This window comes from Andrena cerasifolii, chromosome 6 (assembly GCF_050908995.1).
Source record: "Andrena cerasifolii isolate SP2316 chromosome 6, iyAndCera1_principal, whole genome shotgun sequence".
Classification (NCBI taxonomy): domain Eukaryota; kingdom Metazoa; phylum Arthropoda; class Insecta; order Hymenoptera; family Andrenidae; genus Andrena; species Andrena cerasifolii.
This window is the reverse complement of record NC_135123.1, coordinates 6,737,896-6,760,478: the sequence shown is the minus strand read 5'-3', so window position 1 is coordinate 6,760,478 and position 22,583 is coordinate 6,737,896. Positions and strand designations below refer to the sequence as shown.

The window sequence follows — 22,583 nt, the reverse complement described above, 5'->3', positions numbered from 1 at the left end:
TTTCTAGTTGTTATGGTCTATTTGGAAGGCCTGAGAGTTTGAAGGGAGGATAGGGTGTAAAACTGGTAGGGGCGTGTTTGGAGGGATTTGTGGTGGGGAAAGTGGATTTCACCAGCTAAACTCTTTGTCTCGACTGCATCTCGAGGATAAAAAGTGCAATTTTTAATGATATTCCCATGCTTAGTCAAGTAACCCCGTCCGACATTGTCAACATGTTAAGGGTCGTGCGTAGAAAACCTCCACGCAACGGATAAAATAAAATACCCTAAATTATAGTCGATGTATCACGTTTCCACAAAATATTCATGAAAAAACATCAAGCGATACTTAATGAACAAAAATTCATAAATAGTCGAAACAGAAATATTTACCTCCCGCCGACCTTTGTAGATTTTTCATTCTCACTTATAGAACACGCAAGTTTTTGTCACGGTGACGCATTAAATAGCAAGCTGGTCATTCATATGTACCGCAACAATTAAAGGGAATTAGTCAACTAACCTCGTTAGTCAAGTAGCCCCTGTCTCCCCTACCACTAGCTCGAAATATTCGCGTCGCGACAGAGGAGTTCCTTGACAAAAACTGAAACGGGAATTTGGAGAGTGCCTCAGCGATGTAAATCTGCCAGCTGAGCCATCGCGTAATTTCGAGCAAATCACCTGGTGATTTTGCAATTTTCCCGAGCCTTGGAAATCTGCTCGCGCATCCTCGAAACAATTACACACCCTGTCGTTGAAGCTGAGTTCACCCCTCAGCGCCCTCCCTTTTATTAACTTCCGTCCAGCCTGGAAAGCCGCGGCCGAGGAGTCGCAAAACATCGGGGGACATCGCCTAGCGGATGGAGTTTCGCGTTCCCTCGATCGAAGATTTCTCGTGGAGAGCGAAAGGATCGGCGATCGAGGGACGTGAACGGCCATAAATCAGTCGGAGTCGAGCGTCCGCGTTCCCCCGTGCTTCTTTCATCGGGCTCTCGCGATCTCGGGCCAGAGTATCGCGGCTTATTAAGCTTATAGAGCCGTCAGCTGTCCACGGACGTCTGCTACGCCTGCCGCGTCTGCTACTTCAGCCGGGTATCGTTCCTGGACGCGTCCCCCTCGCGGTAAACTAATCGCTCGGCCCGATCGAGGCCAGCCGTCCCTTTTTTCGCGGAACCTCTATCCGCGACGCGACCCGAACCGCCGCTTATCGCTTCTTATCGCCACCCGCGATTTTCAGCGCACCTAGCGTGCGTCCCCGTTCCATCCAAGATTTCCAGTCCCCCTGAACTGGGTCGCTTGCCTACGAGTTCGCCCGCTCGGCCTCGCGAGGCAAGAGGGAAACGCCGGAGATTACAATTGAGAGCGGAGACTCAGCGGAAAGGGACATTATAAATAAGATCTCGGGGCGTCTCCAAGTAATAACGACGACCGCGTTTCGAGTGCGGCGAACTTGGAAACTGTAAACCGCTCTCCACTCGAGACCACACTCGTCCAACGCGCCACTGCTTGAAATCGGATCCTATCATTGATATTTTTTTCGACCGGCTGGATTACTCCCCCTATCGCTAAACGAGTTCCAGCGAAATTCGGCGTGCTTTCGTTTCGAAAGCGCACGTGTTCGATTACAATACCTCGCTTCCCCAGGGGGGCTGCATTTAATTTGATCGTCGATGTAATTCCACGCGATCCAACCTGCTGAAACTACAATACACCGGGGCCTGTTCGTTGTAGAAAAGTTGCCGCAAGCAACAAACCGGGGAATTTTAAATCACTCCACTCCTCCCGCGCGAATCGATAGCCGCAGCCCGGCGTCTCTGTTCGGCAAGCTCCGATAGAGGCCCCGTTGAAATTCGTCGTTAAGAGAGGCCCGTATCGATCAGTGAATTATAGAGGCGAGTTTCGAGAGCACGGTTTGACGGCGCCGGGCACAGAGTGCGGCTTGTCCGCGTCGCCGAACGCTCGAATTTTCGCTGACAGAGGGGCCAATCGATTCCTGGGAACGATTTACCAACAGATTTTTTTCCATTAACCGCTCGACGGCCCGTGATCGCGCGCATCTTCGGGATCAATCGACAGGAATGAAGATTGATGGGTCGCCTCTAACGGGAGTTCATAGAACAGGCTGTAAAGCTTCGAAGTATCCCATCAATTGAAATAGTTTAAATCGACTTAACGGCTCGGAATTTATAGAGTGTTCGCAGAAACGCGTTACGATCGCGGCTCCGGATAGACCTTAATCTCGTTAAAGCTGACGGAAAATCGATTGCTCTCGGGGCGCATCAACATCTCGTCCGCTCGATCCTGCTTAATTAAGAGAAACCAATAAACTTGCTACTCCCGGTCGTAACACTGGTCTGGATTCGAGCGCAGTTGTCCGTCGAGTCTTAATTAAACCTCGACGATCTCCACCTTTTCCCCTTCGTTCGCCATCTTCGGCCTAGCCGCTGAAATCGAGCCAATGAACGATCCATCGATGCCGTTAGCTCCTCGAATCTCTGACGCATATGCATCTCGCGCTCGATGCAAATCGCATTCGCCCCGCAGATGGAATCGGCGTTAACGTCCGACACCGATAAAACTCGACGTCGAACTCGCTTGGAAATCGACGGATTTCCCGGGGCCGCCGCCGGGAATCCGCCGACGTCACGTTCGCGGCACCCCTTTAATCTTTCGTGCAACAGGGAGGCGTGCAATCGCAAATATCAAGCGGCGATCCGTGGAAACGGTTCCCGCCGCGATTATGCGGACTCTTCGCGACGCGGACCAGCGCTCGGTGAAGTTCAGCGCGGAGGTCCGCCTCGGAAGATTTTCTGAGAATTATCAGCTGGCCTCTATGGTCCGCGCGGGGAATTTGCGAGGCGGCAAGAAACAGCGAGTGGAATCGATACCTGGCGCGATACAGACACGCCCCTATGCATTGTTCAACAGCACGACCCGCGGAATTCACTCTGTCGTCGTTGAGGGTTCGGGATTTCTTGGAGCACGTCCAACGGCTTCCGGTTCCAGGGCGCGCTCTGTGCCGTTTCTCATTTGTTTGCACGGCGGCAGCGCGAGGGAACTCGCGGTTGCGGCGCGATATAAAGGGGAAGGGGTAGCGAGGTAAGATGGGGTATCGGAAAAAAACGTAATCGGAAAATGCTAGACATTTGATGAAAGTACCAAAAGGAAGCTATTGTGTTGTAACAGTTAGGTCGTTGATAAAAATGAGTGGAGGAGCGCGCGTCTTTGGTTTAGAGCTGTGAAGTCGTCCACGTGCTGCGTGGATCTTATTTTGCGTAGTAAAAAGATAAACTAGCGTCCCCCATCTCGGTTTCGCCCGAGATATTAGCGTGACTGATTCATGTTTATTAGAATTAATATCTTTTAAGGAAATAAAGGATTTTGAAAGAAAGATCAATTTCTTCAAAATATTTCGGGAAAGATAACATTCTCTTTTTTCGAAGATTTATTTTCCCTCCAGCGCAACACATACCAGGCGCTTCACCGTTCCATGTTAATATCCAGGAATAACGTGTTAAAATTTCAGGAAGATCGGTTCAATGGGTCTTGAGTTTTGCGCAAACATAAAAATCGGCTCTCTCTTTATACAATAGTATTTTTACCTGTCCCAGGTGTGACATCTCTATAATAGTAGGTATATAAAAACACGCGCGTATTCGAATGCAACGTTGTGTAAAAAATTCAAAGCAATCGGTGAAGAACTTTCGGAGATTTAAGATTTTGAATAAACGAACATTTACATTTTTATTTATACAGATATATATATTTAAAAACGGTAAGCCAATTATTTTTGTTACATTATAATCTCCGTTCTATTTACTTTAATGTACAGTATTACAAATTTCAATGTTTTTTATTTGTTATACAAAAAAACATCAGTCTCTGGAAAGCGATGGTTTGAGGCAAGATGGGGTCTTGATACGGGGAATGATGGGGTAACCCGGTACTATGGTTGTTCACGCGAGGTTGAACAACGCCATCGTTCTCTTTTATAATTTCAGTCGAATTTTCGTTACTTTTAATTCGGATTTTAAAATGGCAAGAACATGCAAGAAAAAACTAGACGACGAAAATGGTGAAAAGAAGTTACGAAGAAATCCGCAGATGAAGTTTTAACCACACAAAATGGGGTACAAGAAAGCTGCTCGAGAATATTGCCTTCCACAAACAACATTGGAATGGCTATGTCCAAAAATTGAAACAGGGAAGTGAAGTGGTCTGGGTTAGGTCCAATTAAGAGTGTATTTTCGCGAACAGAAGAGGAAGAACTTGTCGAATATTTAAAGGATATGGTCCCCCAACTCCTGTACGAGGGGTAGGAAGAAACCAATTTAGAAGAAATTCATATTTGCATCGATTGTGGAAATATTTATGGGAACCGTCGCAAGATGATATTTCATTACTTCTTTTAAAATTGTAATAACTTCGAATTTTTATTTAAATGTTGCTGAAACTATGTACCAAATGTTAAAGCATCAACTTACAATTATATATCGATTGATAAAAACTTAAATAAAAGGTATAATCATCAATATTTTTGCATGTTTGCTCAGCTTCCCCATCATGCCACCTTTTTCCCTACAGCATTGAAAGAAGGGCGGGGCTTCTGTCTCGAAACAAGATCGGTATCTCCCCCACTGATTCTGTTATTGCCGCGACGAACTAGACAGGGAACGAGTCCCCCTCGTTCTGAGCGACGAGGTAATAAAGGAACGCCGGAAAAAAGGTAATATTCGGTCCCGAACTTTTTATCTTCGGTGAGGGAACCCCAGAAGCATTTGAAAATGTGGGAAACGTCGGGGTGTCGACAGGGAAAAATGGTGGTTCCCTGTTTGGGAAGTGGGTCGAGCTTCTCTCGAATCAAGGACGGAGCTCGTACGCGATGGAGAGGACAATGCGCGTGACGTAATTTCCTGTCGGTCCTGGCCGTGGCGGGTCGGAATAATTAAACGGCACATTGTAATCCGCGATGACAGTCCCCGTTGTCCCGGCAGACGGGACTCGTCTGTCAAATTCCAGCCGGCTGAATCAGGCCAGATTAAGTTTCCACCGAGGAGAGACAGTTTCGCGTGCGTAGGCACGGGTCAGGCGGGATTAAGTGTCCGCGACTGCGATTTCTCCCCGTTTCCCGTGCAACGAGGGGTGCCTGACTCCCAAATACCGATTCCCATTCTTTCCCACCACTGGCAGAAAAGTTTACTTAGAGAGAAAGTAGCTAGACTTTCGGTGCGCTCTACCTACATATGCAATTCGAAATGAAGAATGCGAAGGGTGTACTGTAACGGTTGGTCGTTTTTTTCCGGGGTCGATGGCAATTTCACGACAATGGCTCGAATCCCACAAGCCAGGAGGTCGAAATACGACTGCGTGCCGGAACCGATTGGAACGGCCGATAATACGCTAATTTAATCGAGCAAATTGGACGCGGCACGCGCCCTCGCGCTTCCATCGATCGCGAAATCGAATTAGCGATACGGTCAAATGTTAATTAATCAGTTTGTCGCGGGGCTATCGTAACGATTGGCGAATTCCGCCCGTCCCCCTCTCGCGGTCGATACATTTCGCGCGGCACGATCCTTGAATTCTTCGAACCAACCTGGCCTCCGTTTCCAGGTTTTGGGCCATTTCAAATCCACCAGCCATCGGTCGAATTTACGTGGTCAAGTTACTGGCCAGGATATTACCCCGGAGAAAGCACAGCAGAACGTTTTCCAATGTCCAGCATTTATTACACTCTATTGCGCATTCGTTCCGCCGTTCTCCCCTCCTCCCCACCCCATTAACCCGCCGTCACTGTCACGTCCCATTTCCGTTCCCAAATTACAAGGTCCACCTTTCTCATACCTCGTCCGGTGTCCCTTCGTGCCTCACCCCCTTCACGACCGTTTCCACCCCATTTTCATTACCCTCCCTTCTGGCGTCCAAACTTCATCGTCCGCTCTCTGCTTCTTCTCTCGCGAAACGTTCGCGTTTCCGTTTCCAGCCGGGCTTCCTCCTTCTCGGAGCTCCATTATAATCGGGCGGGGGTTTGGGGGTGGGAACGACAGAGGACAAGCCGGCGAACACCGCCCGATAAGGCTATCGATATCCAGAGTAGACTGTATTACACCGCGCGCGACGCTGGACAATGGGGCAGCGTTGAACAAAAGCCGATTGGCTACACGGTCGCGTTCTGGTCCTTTCAATGGACTTCAGCACCCGCGAACTTAGCTTCGTGAAAGGACGGGGGGGGGGGGGTTTGTCCGCGAACGGGATTACGCGTGATGGAATTTCGCAGCGAGCTCGGTTAAAACGGCCCTCCACCCCCGCCAACTCTCGCCGAGCTAAAGAATTTCCCATGCAAGGCTATGAAAAAATGATTGCTCCAGCCCTTCGGGGTGGTTGGTATGTACGCGGAGCGTTAATCGATCGCGGAGTTAGGTTCCCTCCCCGTTTCACCCCCGGGCGAACGGGCTGGGTATTGTTCGAGCGAAACGGGTCGGAATTAAGTTACCCGACCGGCCATTATATCGCGCGGACGTTAATATTAATTCGGCGTCATGGGTGCCGATTAATTCGCCGAGTCGAGGGGAATTTCACGGATCGTGCGGCGGAGTTAACTCGGAAATGTTTTTATTTATTTATTTATTTATTTATTTATTTATTTATTTATTTATTTATTTATTTATTTATTTATTTATAAACGGACCGAAGCCCTCTTTATATAAATGTTTACAAAGGAAAAAGAACTTTACCTGATATAACAAAAGATAGACATGCTAAATTATATGGTACACCGGATAAGACATTATCCGATAATCCATTAAAGAAATCAATACTGTTATAGAGAGTACTAGAGTCAGCAATAATTCGATTTATTGGATTAATTAATCCATATGTAGATCTGGATTTAAGTGGTTTTGGTCCTGCTCTAGATCTCAATGCGCGTTCAGGTGCGTAGAAATTGATTTGCATAAGAAGAGAGGGACAATCGATATGGTTATTGGTTAATTAAAAATAAAGAAATGGTCGGATATTCTTCTACGTGCAGCTAATGTTTCGAGGTTGACTGTGTTTAATATTGCAGAGTAATCACGATCGAATATTGACACAGGGTTCTTTAGCTTATATGCAGAAAATCTGAGAAATTTATGTTGCACTCTCTCAAGCATGATTTCGTGATTAAAGCGTTTCGGAGACCGTATAATCGAAGCGTATTCTAACAAGGGACGAACAAGGGTAATATATAGCGATCTTAGTGTGTGAGTTGAATGAAAATCATTGGAACAACGTAGTACGAAACCAAGTGTTCTCGAAGCCGAGTTAACGATATAAGAAATATGGTTGGAAAAGTCGAAAGTTGAGGAGAAATGAATACCTAAGTCCTTAACTTCGCTTATTGAGGAGAGAATATCGTAATTGAGACGGTAAGGATATAAGAAGGGTTCAGAACGACGGGAGGACCGCGTAACATGGCATTTTTCAATATTGAAATCCATACCATTCGTGTGATACCAGTCGCAAAAACGATCTAGGTCTGCCTGTAATCTGGAAGCATCATCAGTGGATGAGATGCTTCTGAAGATTTTTAAATTATCAGCGAATAGGAGGAACTTACAATATTGGAAAATGGTAGTTGAGTCATTTATGAAAATTATAAATAGCAGAGGACCTAGGTGGGAGCCATGAGGTACACCAGATAAAACGCGAATCGGAGATGATAGGTCACTACGTATACGTATAATTTGAGAACGATCAGTAAGGTAACTCCCCAGCCATGCCAATAGATTACCCTTGCAGCCCAAAGCTGACAATTAAAAGAGCAAGACAATTAAACAGCTTCTCAATTAAAAGAGAATGATTTACAGTGTCAAAATATTTTTGAAAATCAGTAAATATTGTGTCAACCTGTAGTTCAGCTTCTAAAGAAGATGCGACATAATTGCAATATACCGCTAGGTTAGCGGTTGTTGATCGCTTATTTACGAAACCATGTTGCTCTTCACATATTGAAAAAGAAACCGTACAGCGTAGCTTATTTGTTGCAATTTCTTCGAAGATTTTAGGGATAACACTAATAATGCTTACAGGTCTATAGTTTTTACTAGACACTCTCCCTACGGTTTCCGCGAGTCAGCGTGTTCCAAGTATCCAGAGCTTTAGCGTCTCGCGAGGCCGACTTACGCGTCACATATTCTACGGGATGCCTCAGAAACGCGACAGCCACCCCCGCGACGGAACGAATGTAGTCTGTCGCAAAAAGAAGAGGGGGAGGAAACGGGAAACGAGGTTGAGCTTGAGATCTCCTTAATGGGGGCGGGTTTCGTTTCCAAGGGAGTGCCCCGGCAAGCCGAGGTAATTCCGCAAGAAATTGTTACGAAAATGAAATTAAATTGGAGGGATGGAAACGTCGACGTCGTCCTCGTCTCTTGTTCATCCCCATGCTGCGTTCCTACCCCCCGGCATTTTTCCCGCCCCCCTCTCACCATTCGCCGGAGGTCCGCGCTGCCTCTTTTTTGCCCCGGAAAATTACCCCTTCTCGCCAGGGCATTACAATTAATGCGTCGCAGGAAAGTGGGTCTCGACCTCCGGGTAATTGCATCGCATTCATCGACGACACTGTCGACTCGGCTTCATCGAATATCGTTTTTGCCCCCGGCCCTTTTTGCCCGGCTACATCCTTGTCTCCGGCCGACGTCCACTTTTTTTTTCTCTCTACTTTTTCCTACTTTCCACCGTGTCCCCTCGTCCTCTTCATTTTCCACCCCTCGCTTGCCCGTTCCGCCGCGTGCACCGATCCTTTTGCCTCCTCTCTTCCCTCCGCGTCGACTCTTTTCAATATTTCAGCGGTCTTTGTCCTTCACCCTCTCTGCCGCGCTCCCAACCCCTTTCCACCCCCGACTCGCCTCGAATCCATTTATTCGACTCCTTTGCTTCCCTTTGCTATCTCGACTCGTCGCCTCGATACTTTCGGCGATTTCTTCTATTCGCCAGAGCTGCCCACGCGTGCATTCGCCCCCTGATACGAATCCGTGCCCTCTGCGAAAATTCTGGATGCGAGGGGACCGCCCATTAGAAGCTCGCGGCACGTCTGGAGGCCGATAACTCGCCCGGCGGATAGGAAGAGCGGTCTGGGCTCCAGCCGGGGAACAGGGAAACCCTTCGTTCCACTATTTAGAGAGCTTCATGCTCCGGCACGGCAATCGGCGCTATAATCCTGGGACGAGCGCGGGGAGTCGCTTTCTCTCCGTGTCCAGGGGCAATTACCGGCGATCGAGGCGAGCAAAAGTGGACGGAGCGGAGTTTCGCGAGGGACTGGCGCGATTTGCATTCGAACGTAATGAACGTTAATAGATCCGCGTCGGTGGTGGCCGACGCGTGTAATTCGTCTCTATTAGTCCCTCGGTCGCTCAAGATTTACGAGGACGAGTCGCCCCTCGATCGGCCCGGATCCGTTCGTTACACCTGGTGATTCGGTGGATCGATCGCCGCCCGCGTTCCAGGTCGACGCATCGCGAGGGCTTTCGAGCTCTCCAGTGGTCGAAAATAGTGGGAGGCTCGTGGAACGGTCAATCTCGAGAATTAAGAGGACTACTTAGGCAGTCGATTCCCGTGAAAGAAACGCTATCTTTTCAATGTACGTGTAAAAAAATTGAAAGCAAACCCAGATATATCCTTTTACCCAATGCTTATTATTATCATAGAGATTAAAAAAAAGTTGGTGTGAAATGTACATGTGCTTTAAACATGGGCGCTGCTGACCGATAAACAGTTCAACGTTCTTCTGTAGTTTTCAGGTAATATTGGTCTTAGAAAGTGACGTAATCCAATTTCAAGGTGTAATTTCTATTTGTTAGGTACGTCGGTAGCTTCCCGCTGAACCAATCAAAACTAAAATTAAAACAGAATTATTAAATCGGTGGCCGAGAAACAGCGATTATTTCAAGAAAATTTCGGTCGTGTTTGTGCGCTACTAAAAATCCGCGACTTTTTAATTTTTTTATGAAAATCTCGATTTATTACGGACTTTATCAGAGGTTTGGCTGGAAATGGCACGTGTTTTACACATCCTGTAATCTTTTCAAGTCGAACTGGACCGCCATTCTTTCGCAACTAGGCGAAAACCAAGAGAAAAAAAGATTCGAGAAAATAAATCGTATTTGTAATGCTGCAAACGCTTTTGGCGATTCTCTTGATTCTTTCACGGAATCAACCTATTCCTTTAACAAGGCTCTTGATAAACTAATATAAACTTATGTAACCTCGTTGTGTGTGAGTTTATAGAGTGTGAACCATTTACCTATTTTAAGTATTGTATGCATTTTTGTATGCGCTGTGTATTGCTATTTCTTTTTTCTTTTTGTCTTTTTCTCTGTTTTTGCTCTTGTACACTAATGGGACTTTATCCCGTATATATTATAATAATAATAATAATAATAATAAAAATACAAAAATAAGTCGTTTATACGGGTTTCTCCTCTTAACGCGCAATTCCTCCGTACCGTCTTCAATTCTAACATCTGTGCGCGCAGTTCGCTGTCGAGGGAACCTCCATCTTGGCCTATCACACCTCCACCGTAGACCCTCGAGCGAGTAGAAGCGGAGAAACGAAGTAGAACTCCCTCCTTCTCACATATTTCATTACTCTTGGTTGAAACTTCTCGCCAGCGACTTCTGCCGCGCCGAGTGCCAAAGTTTCCCACCTCGTCCGCGAAGATGCCCCGTCTCGGTCTCCCGAAAGTTTCCCGATGCCCCCTCCGACACGTGGGGCCAAGATTTCATAGGCCATTCCCCCCGAAACAACAGTCCTCGCGCCTGCCCCTGCCCGGCTGCTCAAGTCTCCCCCCTCGCAATCAGTGTCGGGTTATTTTTCAAAACTGCCCTCTTGGCACGGCCCAGCTCGTACGGTTTCATTACGCCGGCGAGCTTACAGTCGGGGGGGGTCGTTCCCTGCGAGAGCCTCGGAGACAGATGACCGACTCTTTCCAGGCCAGCTGGGAGCGCCGTTTCCTTTCCCAGGGAGCGCGAGATCGCGAGAGCTTGCAATTCCGCGAGCGCGTCAGCGAATTTCCGCCCTGTGAAAACGGGTCCGTCGAGGGGGGTAGTAGTCTCGAGCCACCGCATTTGTCGCAATGAGAAGATGGTCTCCGCGTCGGGAATCTCGTCACGTGGAAAGACGCTATCCGATTTCTCGACTGGCGGCTGATTCGACCGACAGAAGTTGCCCGTGGACGGCTCGAGCCCCGCGAGGAGGAACAGAGGGGCGCGCAGAGGCGGCGAGTCACGCGACGGAGACGCGGAACGGAGATGGCCGGCGAGGGATGACCTATTCGAAAGCGGAGGAGATGCCGGAAGCGGAGGCGCCACGGCTGTTTGAACGTCACTTCTAATCGCGAGGTGGTGATCGCGAAGGGACATGGCTGGCCGTGCGTTCAACGAGCCGCGGATCGTATTAACTGGATCCCCGTGCACGTAATGGAGGCTCGATTAAAAGCGAAGGGGATATAAATTGAAGGCTGGCGGGGGTAGCTCGTGAGCGGCCGCTCCGGGTATCGACGATCTCGTTTAATCCTGACCGAGAGGCTGGCGACGCGACGCTTAGAATATGAGAAGCCCGACGGGGACCACCCATGGCCCGGCCCAGAGAGCTCGCTATCTCGCCACGATGATCGAGAGCTCGGCGACAAAACGACAGGCAAAAGCCGGGGGAACCGGCCAGGGGCCTGTGACCCTGGCTCCGTTTCATTCCGGTCTCCTCGACCCGGTTCTTCCTCTCTTCCGTCCCAACTTGACCTCGCACTTTCGTCTCCCTGAGAAGCTCAAGCTCCACTTCTGCCTATCGATGCCGACGCGCCGTGCCCCGTGCCTCTTCCGTTTAATTGGACCCTCGAGTCGTTGCGTGTACCCCCGAGCATCGCGCTCCTTCATCCGCGTCTCTGTGTCTTCAGTTCCCTTTGATCTCGATGCAGTTTGCTGGCAAGCGGTTGTTCGGTGGATATTCGATGAGCTGGTAGTCGGCTAGCTCCGCTTCCACGGGCTCTGTCAATCATGTCTCTAAAGCTGGAGCATCGGGCATTCAAGAGTGATAGGCAGATATCTACAAAGATACCGAGTCGCGAACAGGATTCACGGATCCACGAATACACGTCGGAACGGTATGATCGACTTCTCGGCCCATTGAAATTTGAAGGAGGGACGGGCGAACCGATGCGGACAAGCCTCGAATCGACAGGCAACTCGGTGCACGGGATCGTGAAAGATAATTCCACCGCGGGAGAACGGGACTCCAGCCGAAGGGATAGCAGCCCTGTATAGGAATTAGACCGTGATTGACAGATGGAAAGGTCTCCGCTTCAACGTCTGCCTGCTCCGCTCTCGATTTGGAAGCCACCCGGAGTTAATTCGCCTCGGAGCCGTGCGATCTTTCGCTGGACGGTGCGCGCGAGGTGAGCCAGAGCCAGCCCTGGGACGGCCGATTCGCTCGGGAAGGTCGCAAGAAATCGAGACCAGACGGCACGCATCGTGGCAGCGGATGCTCACGGACAGACGGACGATTACCAGCCGACATTTTTCTGCTTCCTCTCCGTCTGGTCGCCGAGTTTCGAGCAAGATCGGCCCTGCCAGGAGGCGAGTGGAATCGGCAACCGGTGCAACGGAGGGGGACACACACGAAAAAGGGGGCGATTCACCGAGGAAAGAGACCAGGGTATCATTAGTGTAATGACGGAGCTCGGAGCAGACGGAGGGGGACCGCGGAGCACGCTGCGAGAGGGAGAGAAGAAAGCCAGAGATTCCTTGGAATTTCTTACCCACCTCTCTCTCTCTCTCTCCCTCGCCCTATCCCTCCCCACGACTCCTTCCGTGGAAGAACGGATTTCGTGCCCGTTCCTCGTACTCCGTCGACGTTTGTCCCGACGTTATTACGTCTATAATGCCCCGAGAGGCTCGCCGCAAAAACCCTAATCACTGGACCTGCGATCGCGCTCGTCGACCCTGACCAAAGCCTCGCCTCCTCTCCTCGCTCCGCGGAGAGCGGCTCGCGTTCGCGGAACCACGGCCGATTCCAGCGCGAAATTGCGCGCAGCTTTTGTCCAGGATCAGAATCGCCAGGCGAGACTGCACGCGCGCTCCTCTCCTCCGAGACCGCGAGGAGAAAGCCCGTTCGCAGAAATCCTTTACGTAACTCCGCTTTCCGCGGACGAGCCTCGCAATCGACGGCCGGCAACGATCCAGCGACTGGAATTGTTCTCAAGAAAACTGCACCCTTTTTTAGCGCACGGCTGGTGTCAGATTCTCGGAGATCGACGGTCGATCGAGTCGCGATAACTTTTCCCTGGCCACGGGGAGAAGGAAACCGAGCAGGTATGCGTTCGGAGAATTAATGCGCGAGTTCGTCTCCGGGGTAGAGCGGCACGAGCGTGGAAAACGGTGCAGCCCAGCTTCCCGCCTCGCCCCGCACAGTGTGCGGTCCCATTACCGTGGCGGCGGATGCGGTCACTAATTGGAGGACAGGTTTGCAGCACAATTTCGAAATTTACCCGCGAGACACACGGTTGAACGCGAAAGCATTTGCATTCGCGGAAACCACGGACAACAAGAGGGAGGTCTCCTCCGATTATGCAACGGCGCCCACCCTCCCCGCCGCTGCTCGTACGGACCATAGTTTACGGAATTAATCCCATCGTTTGCGCGCTCCCAGCGTTACGCGCGTACACGAGGACGTTCCTCTTAGATCCGATACCTCCGTCGATTGCATTAATTCCCAACTCTGTTTACCGACGGGAAGCCAGCTTCCTCGAAATCGCTGTTCAACCGCGACGAAGCTCGCCAGTTTAACCATCCATGGGGGCGAAATGAAGAAAATTTTAAAAAGAGATTAAAACCAACTTCAAAGAAAACTGCGGTAAAAAGTAAAAAATATTTTTGCCCCTTATTTAATCTACGACTCTCGATTCAATTATGTCGGCGCCTGATCATTTGCACCGAGAGCTGTAGATTAATTAAGGAACAAAATTATTTTTCACTTTTTCGCGCATTTTTATTTCTTTGAAGTCGGTTTTTTTTCAATTTTTTTTATTTTGTACTTTTTAGTTATTTAAGTTATATAACTAGATTTATTTAAATGATGAAGTCGGTTAATGAATCAGATTTCTTATTTTTGGTGTAACTTCAAAACTACTTAATCGATTTTGATCATTCTCTCTCCATGTCCTAAGTTGATTAAAGCTAAACTAAATGCGATAAGTTTCACGAATCGGTCCAGTAGTTACGGAAAAAATCACGGACTAACATAATACATACGTACACATCGAACGTAGGACCTCTTTCGTCTTGAAGCAGGAAATCCCAGGTTCCGATGGGGACATTCCATGCGAACTCGGACAGATTTCGAAGTTATGTTTCGTAGATTGCTGAAAATTTGAATATGTTGTAGTCTTTAGTGATATTTAAACGTACGTCGAAGGATTTTTCGAAATTTTGAATAATGTCGATTTTACAGCTGTTTGAAGTTAAGTGCTAATTTTTTTTCAATACATTATAGCTATGGAAGAAGTAGTAAAGGGTGGAGATGAGCTTTACAGTGCTTATAGAGAAGACATTTTAAGAAGTTTTAAGAAAAAATTATTTCAGTTTAAAACTTTCGTCAACTTTCGGCAATTTTTACAGGGCCAATTTTAAAATGTCCATATTTTCGAAAATTTGTCCATCAAGGGGAAGGATAGAACTATATTCTCCTTTTTTAGATTTTTAAAATCGCGCCCGATGTTAAAAACCTGCATTTGTTTAAAATAATTGCAAAAAAATGGATAAAATTCTTTTTTTTAAACTGAAATAATTTTTTTTTAAAACTTCAATGTCTTCTCTATAAGCACCATAAAGTTAATCTCCATCCGTTTACTACTTCCATAGCTATAATGTATTGAAAAAAAGTTAGCACTTAACTTGAAACAGCTGTAAAATCGACATATTTCAAAATTTCGAAAAATCCTTCGAGGTGCGTTTAAATATCACTAAAAACCACAACGTATTCAAATTTCAGTAATCTACGAAAACTTACTCCGAAATCTGTCCGAGTTCGCACGGAATGTCCCGGTGATAATGAGCGCGTGAGGATTTCATTAGGTATCCCTAGTTACCCGCGCGCCTATCAATCGATTCGGGGATGCACGCAGCATTCTGCGCCTTCCGACCGCCTCGGAAGCAGGATATGCGCGACTTCGGATCAAAGAGAAATTCCGATGCCATTAAGGGAGCGAGCGTGTCCCTTAATTAACGGCTTGATACTATACGCCCTCGCTATGCGGGAGTAGCTATCCATCCCTCTAATTTCCCCCGTGGACCGTTTGATTTCGATGGGTCTGTTTCGTCCCAGTGTTTCGCTGGACAGACCCAGCTACTCATAGAACGGACCGGACCTTTGCAAAGAGGATCCTCGGTCAAAAGGCAAACGCTCCCCTTTCGTAGGCTACCTGCACCCTTCTCCCCGACTCGTTAAAAATAATCCGCCGTTCGCCCGTTGCTCAGCGATTGTTCGCGTTTAATAAAAAATCGCGGATCTGGAACTGGTAGCGCGCGCCTGCACGCCCTTTTTTCTCCGGTAAAGCGACACGGTATTGGTTTCAAGTCGACCCCCCGGGGGGGTTGGGCGAAGGGAGAACTCACCTGGACACTCTGTGCTGTGCTATCCTGCCGTGATTCGGCAGCGTGACGTTGCTGTCGCTCTTCGACCACGTCACCGAGTTTTTCGCGTCGGGCAGCTCGACCTTTCCCAGATAAGCTTCGCAAAACAATCTGGCCGCTCCTCCCAGGGGTACCAATTGCGAGGCCGGCCTGTACGTTGGCAGAGGCTTGCCCGTGTATCCGCCGGATTTCTCCCCTGAAAGCGTAATGGCCGGGTTATAAAATATTTTCCAGATCGAATACTAGAGGGAATCGCGGAGGGTGGATCGCGTTTCGCGACTGGCAGCTTCCACCGGCGGCATCGGGGCAGAAACGCCGCCAATTGCTGTAGCGCGCACGTACGGCCGCCGTTCGTGGATCAACAATGGTAATAACAACAAAACCGCGGCCAGGAAAAATACATGCCTGTGTACGTTTAATCGCGGCGAGGATACGGGAATTCCGCGCGTTCCTACGCGTTCCCGAGCCCTCCTGGCAGACTGATATTTACCCCGAACGAACCTCCTCGCGCAAATCCGTTTACGTTGCATTATCCGTTTCCTGTTTCCCATCTGCGTTCCGCGTCGCTAGCTCCGCGCGCGGCTCCATCGCCCGGCGCGGGCGCAACTTTCCGAGCGAGCGTTTCCGCCGCGTCCACGTTCATCCGTCCTCGAGAAAGCCGTCAGGAATGCGTCTGGGAAACGCGCAGACGTTCAAAGCGAGCCCGTAAAGGGCGCGCGGGGATTCCATCGCCTCTGTTTCGCTCCCTCAGCGACGCAACTTTTCAAAGCGGCGCGCCTTGTTCGGCGCTTTATTGCTCGCTAAGGGCGGCAAGAATCTTTCGGGGATATTCGACGAGTTCGCCCGAGTCGTTGCGCTAGAGGCGGGGCGAGGGGGATCCTGTTAAGAATCTGACGCGAAGCGCGGATCTTCATGGTCCACGGCACTCGTGCTGGCGGATTAGATCAGTTTCGGGATCCGCGGAGCCGAGAGGCAAAGGTTCCACGGCTGGAGGAAGTCGGGGATCGCGGAAGCTCGACTCGGCGTCGCTGGATTTCCTCGAGGCACCTAATCTAGTACAGTGCTGTTATTTATTAAAAGCGCGTGCTACGGGTTGGCGGCCTAAACAAAGAACTCCGTGGGAGCGGCGGCAGACTCAGCTTTGAAGTTGAAGAAGCTTTCGAAGCAGCGGATTTCTCCCCGGGGGGGAACGGGAGCCGCGGAACTTTCGTTTCAACCGTTCCCTTCCATCCTTCGTCCTTAATCGACGGCGGTGCGCCTCGTCCCCGTTTCGCGACTCGTAATCGTCCGGCGAAGACACCGGAGAGCTTTTCATAACCCGCTGTATTTCATGGAAATGCCGACTATTCATAATGGCGGTGAATTACGCTTACACGAAAGTGGCGTTATTAAAGTGATTTTCATTTCCCCGGCGATTCATTCTCGCTCACGGTCGCTCCCCCTAACCCGCCTCCACCCGGTGGCCACTAAAGCCCGTCATCGCGCGTTCGTGGGAATAATTACGAAATTTCATTCCCCTCGCGGGATCCCGCAAATTATCTGCGCGCACGGTCACCGCCGAACTTCTCCTTTCCCTCGTCGACAGACAAAGAAACGACCTCGGGGCTCGCTAACTCACTGTTCCAACCCGGACAAAGTCGCGACGCGCTGCAAGACGGATGGAGAAAGTTCAATTTCGGGAATAAAACTCGAGGATCGCGGTGCACCGGGCGCTGCTATGTATTTCCCTTTGGAACTGTGGGGAGAAAGTGACGGTCTTCGAATTTCCTACTACTTAAAAGCCATCAGAGAACCCGCAACCCTCTGAATACCCGCGTAGCAGCTCCAAGCGCACTCGCAACACCCCGTTTCGCCGGCAGTTTCCACGAATGATCACGGAGGGCCGGCCGCGAGTCGTAAATGCAGAGGCACGGTTCATCGGACCCCGCGAAGGGATTTAATTTGGCTGGGTGCATCGAATCGCGGGCTGCAGGCGCGCAAGGGAGGATCGTTACTCCGTAGCTGTGGCTGCTGCAGCAACGCAGCTCGCCGCGCATTAATTTTCCCCCGTTGCGCCTGTTACGACCCAGCGAGCCTCTTAGATGATCAAGGATCGATGCGAGCCGCGTAACGAGATTAATTGGAGTGTCCACACCGAGTGCCAGACCGCTTTGTCTTTTCGCTGCCGGAGGAATTCATCTCGCCGACTCGAAACGGCAGGTCGAGATCACCGGTCCAAGTGTCTGTCTCCCTAAAGTAGCCTCGATTCACCGGCTCTAGCCTTCGATCGAGCGATCGATTCCCTGTGGAAACTATGCTTCCCAACTATTTCTAGCGAATGGAATGGAACAGGCTACCGGACATCCAATACTCCACGCATCCCCCTCAACTGTAAGCAGCTACCGATACCTCCGTCGCAATTTTGGCTCGGGCTCAATCTCGGTAGATCAAAAACACAAGCTACTTGAGCCGGGATTTCGCATGAATATCCTGCGCGGAGCAACAACGGCCCTCCCAATTAGAGGTTACTGTTTCATTAGCCCACTCCATTCAGTGGATGGCTGCCGGAACGTATCCCGTGTCAGCTCGTTGCCATAAGCATCGAATCGATCGGGATCAGCGTGGAGATCCAGAGGCGATCGGTCTCCCAAATTGTCTCCGTTGCTGCAGGGGCCTGGCTGGGCTTCTCGGGAGGATTCTCGCCGCATATTACACGTCCACGTGCACGCGCAATATCCAGGGTGCACCGCTGGACGGGGTCGCAAGACCAGGTGCGCATACAGCCGCGTACGTGTGCAGCGTAGCGTCACGTGTACCGCGGGTGTATACGCCTTAGCTATGTGCACACGCTCGCCCAGCCATGGAATTGACGCTGGTACACGGATGTGTGCACGTCATCCACAGATCCTGTGCGCCCGACTTGTAACAGAGGATCGAGGGGTCTCGCCCGGCGCGCCCTGCTAATGACAATCGCGCCGAATATGCGGTGTCCTGGCTTCGATCGATTCAATCAACTTCGATTAAACAAGCTTACAGCGTCTATGGGCTTTTCTTCTTCGCGAGCTTTCATATCGTCCACATTTGGGAATCGTGGACCTTGGGAGGTGTAGTAGCAGCCTCCTCTTCCACTGTTCCATTCATCGATCCCTCCGCGCGTATTCATGACGCAACTCACGGCTCGCAAAACTGCTCGTCCCACGCTCCAACAGCTCCGAAAGAAATACCAGCCTGTTCCTTGACACAGCGGAGGCACGCGTGGCTCACGTGTCGCGACGCGCGTGCACCGCCTCGCATCCTGCATACGTATCGAAATTTTGCGGTTGGTCGGGGCGGCTGGCGTAGTTCACCGCGACACACGCGTTCCGCTCGTAAAAATCCTCTTGCCGCTGCGCTCGGGAACAGATCGCTAAGGGCGCATTCACACGCATCAGCTCCGTGACGGGTTCGGTGCCGGTGTCTGTCTTTCAGCGTCAGTAACTGTTTGACGCGCGTTGAAGTACGGTTGTAGGTAGAACAGGAGAGAGAAGCAAGGTGCGTTTCGTCGTTGGGCACTAGTGGACTCTCACAAGTAAGGCTTGCCCTACCGCTATGATATCTTTTACCTTTAATGACAGCTATGATATCTTTTACCCGCTTCAACCTTCCTGATAAACCATTGGAGAATCTATTCGAGCAACTTGAACCAACATCGAGGAACAAGACTCGAAAGAAAAGACAAACGGAAAGAGAGCGCGGAGGGGAAGAACGCCGAGTCTCCAGCCGCTGAATCTTTTGGGGGTAGTAGAGCAAGTTTGCCGCCCCTGTAATGAGACGTGGTTACGCCTGTGGACGCTGCTTCACGGTTTTACTTCTCGAAACTCCAGATTGTTCGTCGTTTTGTTGGACAGTTTACGTGGTCCCACGTCGAACGTGGGTTGGCCAGAGCCGGGGCTGCGAAGCCGTTAAGCGGAACAGCCGGGGGGAAAAGTTTTCGATCCAGCCCTGGAAGAGACCTCGGTGCCGCGCGGGGAAAAGCCACTTCGTTTCGCGGCGTCTGCTCGACGGGACGGATCCTCGTCGTGCTTCACGCTCTCTGCCCCCGCCCTTTGTTGACACTGCTGGCGTCGCCCATCTTCTCCTGTCGCGCTTAACGTCTCCCAGGATCTTGTCTTTTCGCGATAGAACTGCTCCGTGGACCCCGCGGAGGATTTCTGCTGCAGGAAACTGGCGGAACAAGCGAGGCGAACGTGGAATCCTGCGAGAGCGTGCACGTATACCCAGCCGGCTGGCTCGGCGCTTATTTTCCACGGAATCTGTGTCGAGATTCGAATCCGGGGGACATCCAATCGAAACTTCACACCTCGGCAAGCTGAACTCGAGCGGCGAAGCGTTCGGTGTTCGAGTCGACTGATAAGTTAAGCCATTTATGGGTACAGTCCCGAAGGCAGCGCTCGAAGGCGAAGCTTACTGTACCGTTTGCGAGGCTACGAGCCAGAGCTTAGCCAACCACGAGATACCAGCGCGAAGAGGTTGGAGAAACACTTCCAAGAATCCCGGTTACCGCTGCGAAGAAAGGGCGCGCACGATTCCACTCGCGGTTTTAAGAGGGCTTCTCGGAAGCGAGCGTGGGCAGCTTTATTCAAATACTCGCTCCTTCTCCCTCTGTTTACCGTGGCGGTCGAGAGGAATCGATGGATACGGCGCTCGATATCTCGAGGCAGCATCCTCGAGGAGCCGGGGAGGGGACAGCGGCCTTCGGGATGTAATAACTTCGGATACCACGCTCATTTTCTCCGTCTCCGATGGAAAGGCGGAGATCCGCGGCTCTAGCCGGGCGTTTCAAGAATTCCATTAATCCCAGGGAAAATCATTTCCTCTGTTTCCGAGCGACCCCATCGGCTCGCTAATGGCCGTTCTCGCCTCGGTATTACGGACGTCGAGGAAAGTTCGCCCCTCGCCCTCGATTCCACCATTCCCCGCGAGGCAGTCTAGCCTCTCTCGTCGCTGCCGCATTCCCGAACGGTGAAAAAATCCCTCGGTGGTTGAAAATTACGTTCCGGAGCCCGTGGAACGCGCGCACGGATCTACCTTCCGGCACGTATGTACAGCGGAGGAGAAACGCAGCCCTCTTATCGCGGGCGTCGAAGGAAGTGCCGAAATCGTCGAGGCTTCCTCGAGTTCCCCGGCGTGCTCGGAGGCAGCGCAGCTGCGCGGATAATCCTCGGGGTTCATGAGCATGCATATGCATTCCAGGATGCGCGGGGCCGCCCGATAAGGCGTTATGCGCCTCCCCTGTGAGCTACGTCGCTGTAAATACAGATAAGCGTCGGCGGCCAAAGATCGTGGCTGCGGGAGGAGGAAGGGCGACGTCGCGTCGTTCGTCTCCAGTTTTCAGCGGCTCGATCGAGCGGAAGGTGGCTGACAGCACGCGTAAATTCCGCTCCCACGACGGGGGTCTTCTCTGAGGCAGAGCGCAGCTCCGAGCTCAGGATCCATTGGCTCTGCCAGCGGTACGCGTTATTGGAGGACGACTCGTTTTTTCACCGTTTCGACTTCCCGTAAAACGCGAGACGAGAGAGAGAGGGAGAGAGAGAGAGTGGGCCAGAGAGGCTGGTTCGACGAGCAGAAATAGCTGGGAGAGATAGCGCACGGTGCAGCAGCTAATTGCATTACCGGCAGCAGCATCATCGGCGAGGTCCTCCCCCCGTCTCTCTCGTTCTCTGCCGCTCTCGCGTTGCGAGATCATACGCATTTACTTAATGTACGTGGCACACAACCACTCGGTGCACTTAGCCCTGAGGTATTGGCTCATAATTCTCTCTCCTCCTGCGCCGCCGCCCCGTTCCCGCTAAATGTGTATGCATATTTATACGGGCCGAGTTTCAAGGGGTTACTCGCTCGGAAATTAATTTCGTTCCGCCAGGGCCGACCCCCTTTCCCCTGCCCTCCTCTGTTTTTCCTTCCGTGTTCACTTTGCCCGTTGATTGTCGACGGACGAGGAAGAAACGTGTCGCGGGGCTATTGAGTACGATCGGTGGTTCTGTACCCTCTCTTCTGAGTTATTCCACGCGAAGTCGGACACTTTTCGGAGTAACATTTCGGATTTTGGTGCAACTTGGATATGTTGTAGTGTTTAGGGGTATGTAAACATATCTCGAAGGATTTTTTGAAATGTTAAAGATTGTGGATGTTACAGCTCTTCGAAATATAGTGTTTACTATTTTTCCAAAAATTATAACTGTTGAACTAATAAACTGATAAAAATCACCTTTTCGGTGCTTACAGTGCAGGTATAAGAGTACCTAATAAAAATTATTTCACTTAATAAGAACGAATATTTGACCATTTATTTAGTAAGCGACCAGTCGAGCCGGTGTGATTTCACGCAGAGTTACATTCAATTAATTTTCATTTGGCCACTTTTAAAACGTCCACCTTTTTCAAAGCATGTCCACAAAGAGGAAAAACAGGACTTTATCCTCCTATTTTTCCCAAATTTTAAAAAGGTGCCTTCAACTATAAAATTGCATTTGTTTAGAAGAATTACTAAATAAATGGACAAATATTCGTTTTTATTAAGTGAAATAATTTTTATTAGGTACTCTTATATCTGCACTGTAAGCACCCAAAAGGTGATTTTTATCAGTTTATTAGTTCAACAATTATAATTTTTGGAAAAATAGTAAACACTATATTTCAAACAGCTGTAACATCCACAATTTTTTACTACAACATATCCAAATTGCACCAAAATCCGAAATGTTACTCCGAAAAGTGTCCGACTTCGCTTGGAATGACTCTCGTGCTAATGGAATCGTTACGCAGCCGAAAACCTTTGGTTCACCTGTTCACAGGGCCGACGGAGGCTAGGAAGCTGGGGCCTCCCCCTAGGCCTGCACAGTTGTCGCCGCGATTTCACGCTCGATCTATGCCACCGAGCCCCCCTTTGTCGCTCGATTTACGAGCCGCTCGTGCTCTAGAGGGTCC

The 22,583-nt window shown here is 50.2% G+C and overlaps 1 protein-coding gene across 1 annotated transcript in view; it reads right to left on the bottom strand.

Annotated features, from left to right (window-relative positions):
* The window catches only part of LOC143369575 (interleukin-1 receptor accessory protein-like 1-B), a 138,413-nt gene that overhangs the window by 13,159 nt on the left and 102,671 nt on the right, over positions 1-22,583 (bottom strand). The window contains exon 3 of the mRNA XM_076813688.1: positions 15,621-15,834. Coding sequence (XP_076669803.1) covers positions 15,621-15,834 — 214 coding nt within the window. The remainder of the gene's footprint in view (positions 1-15,620; positions 15,835-22,583) is intronic.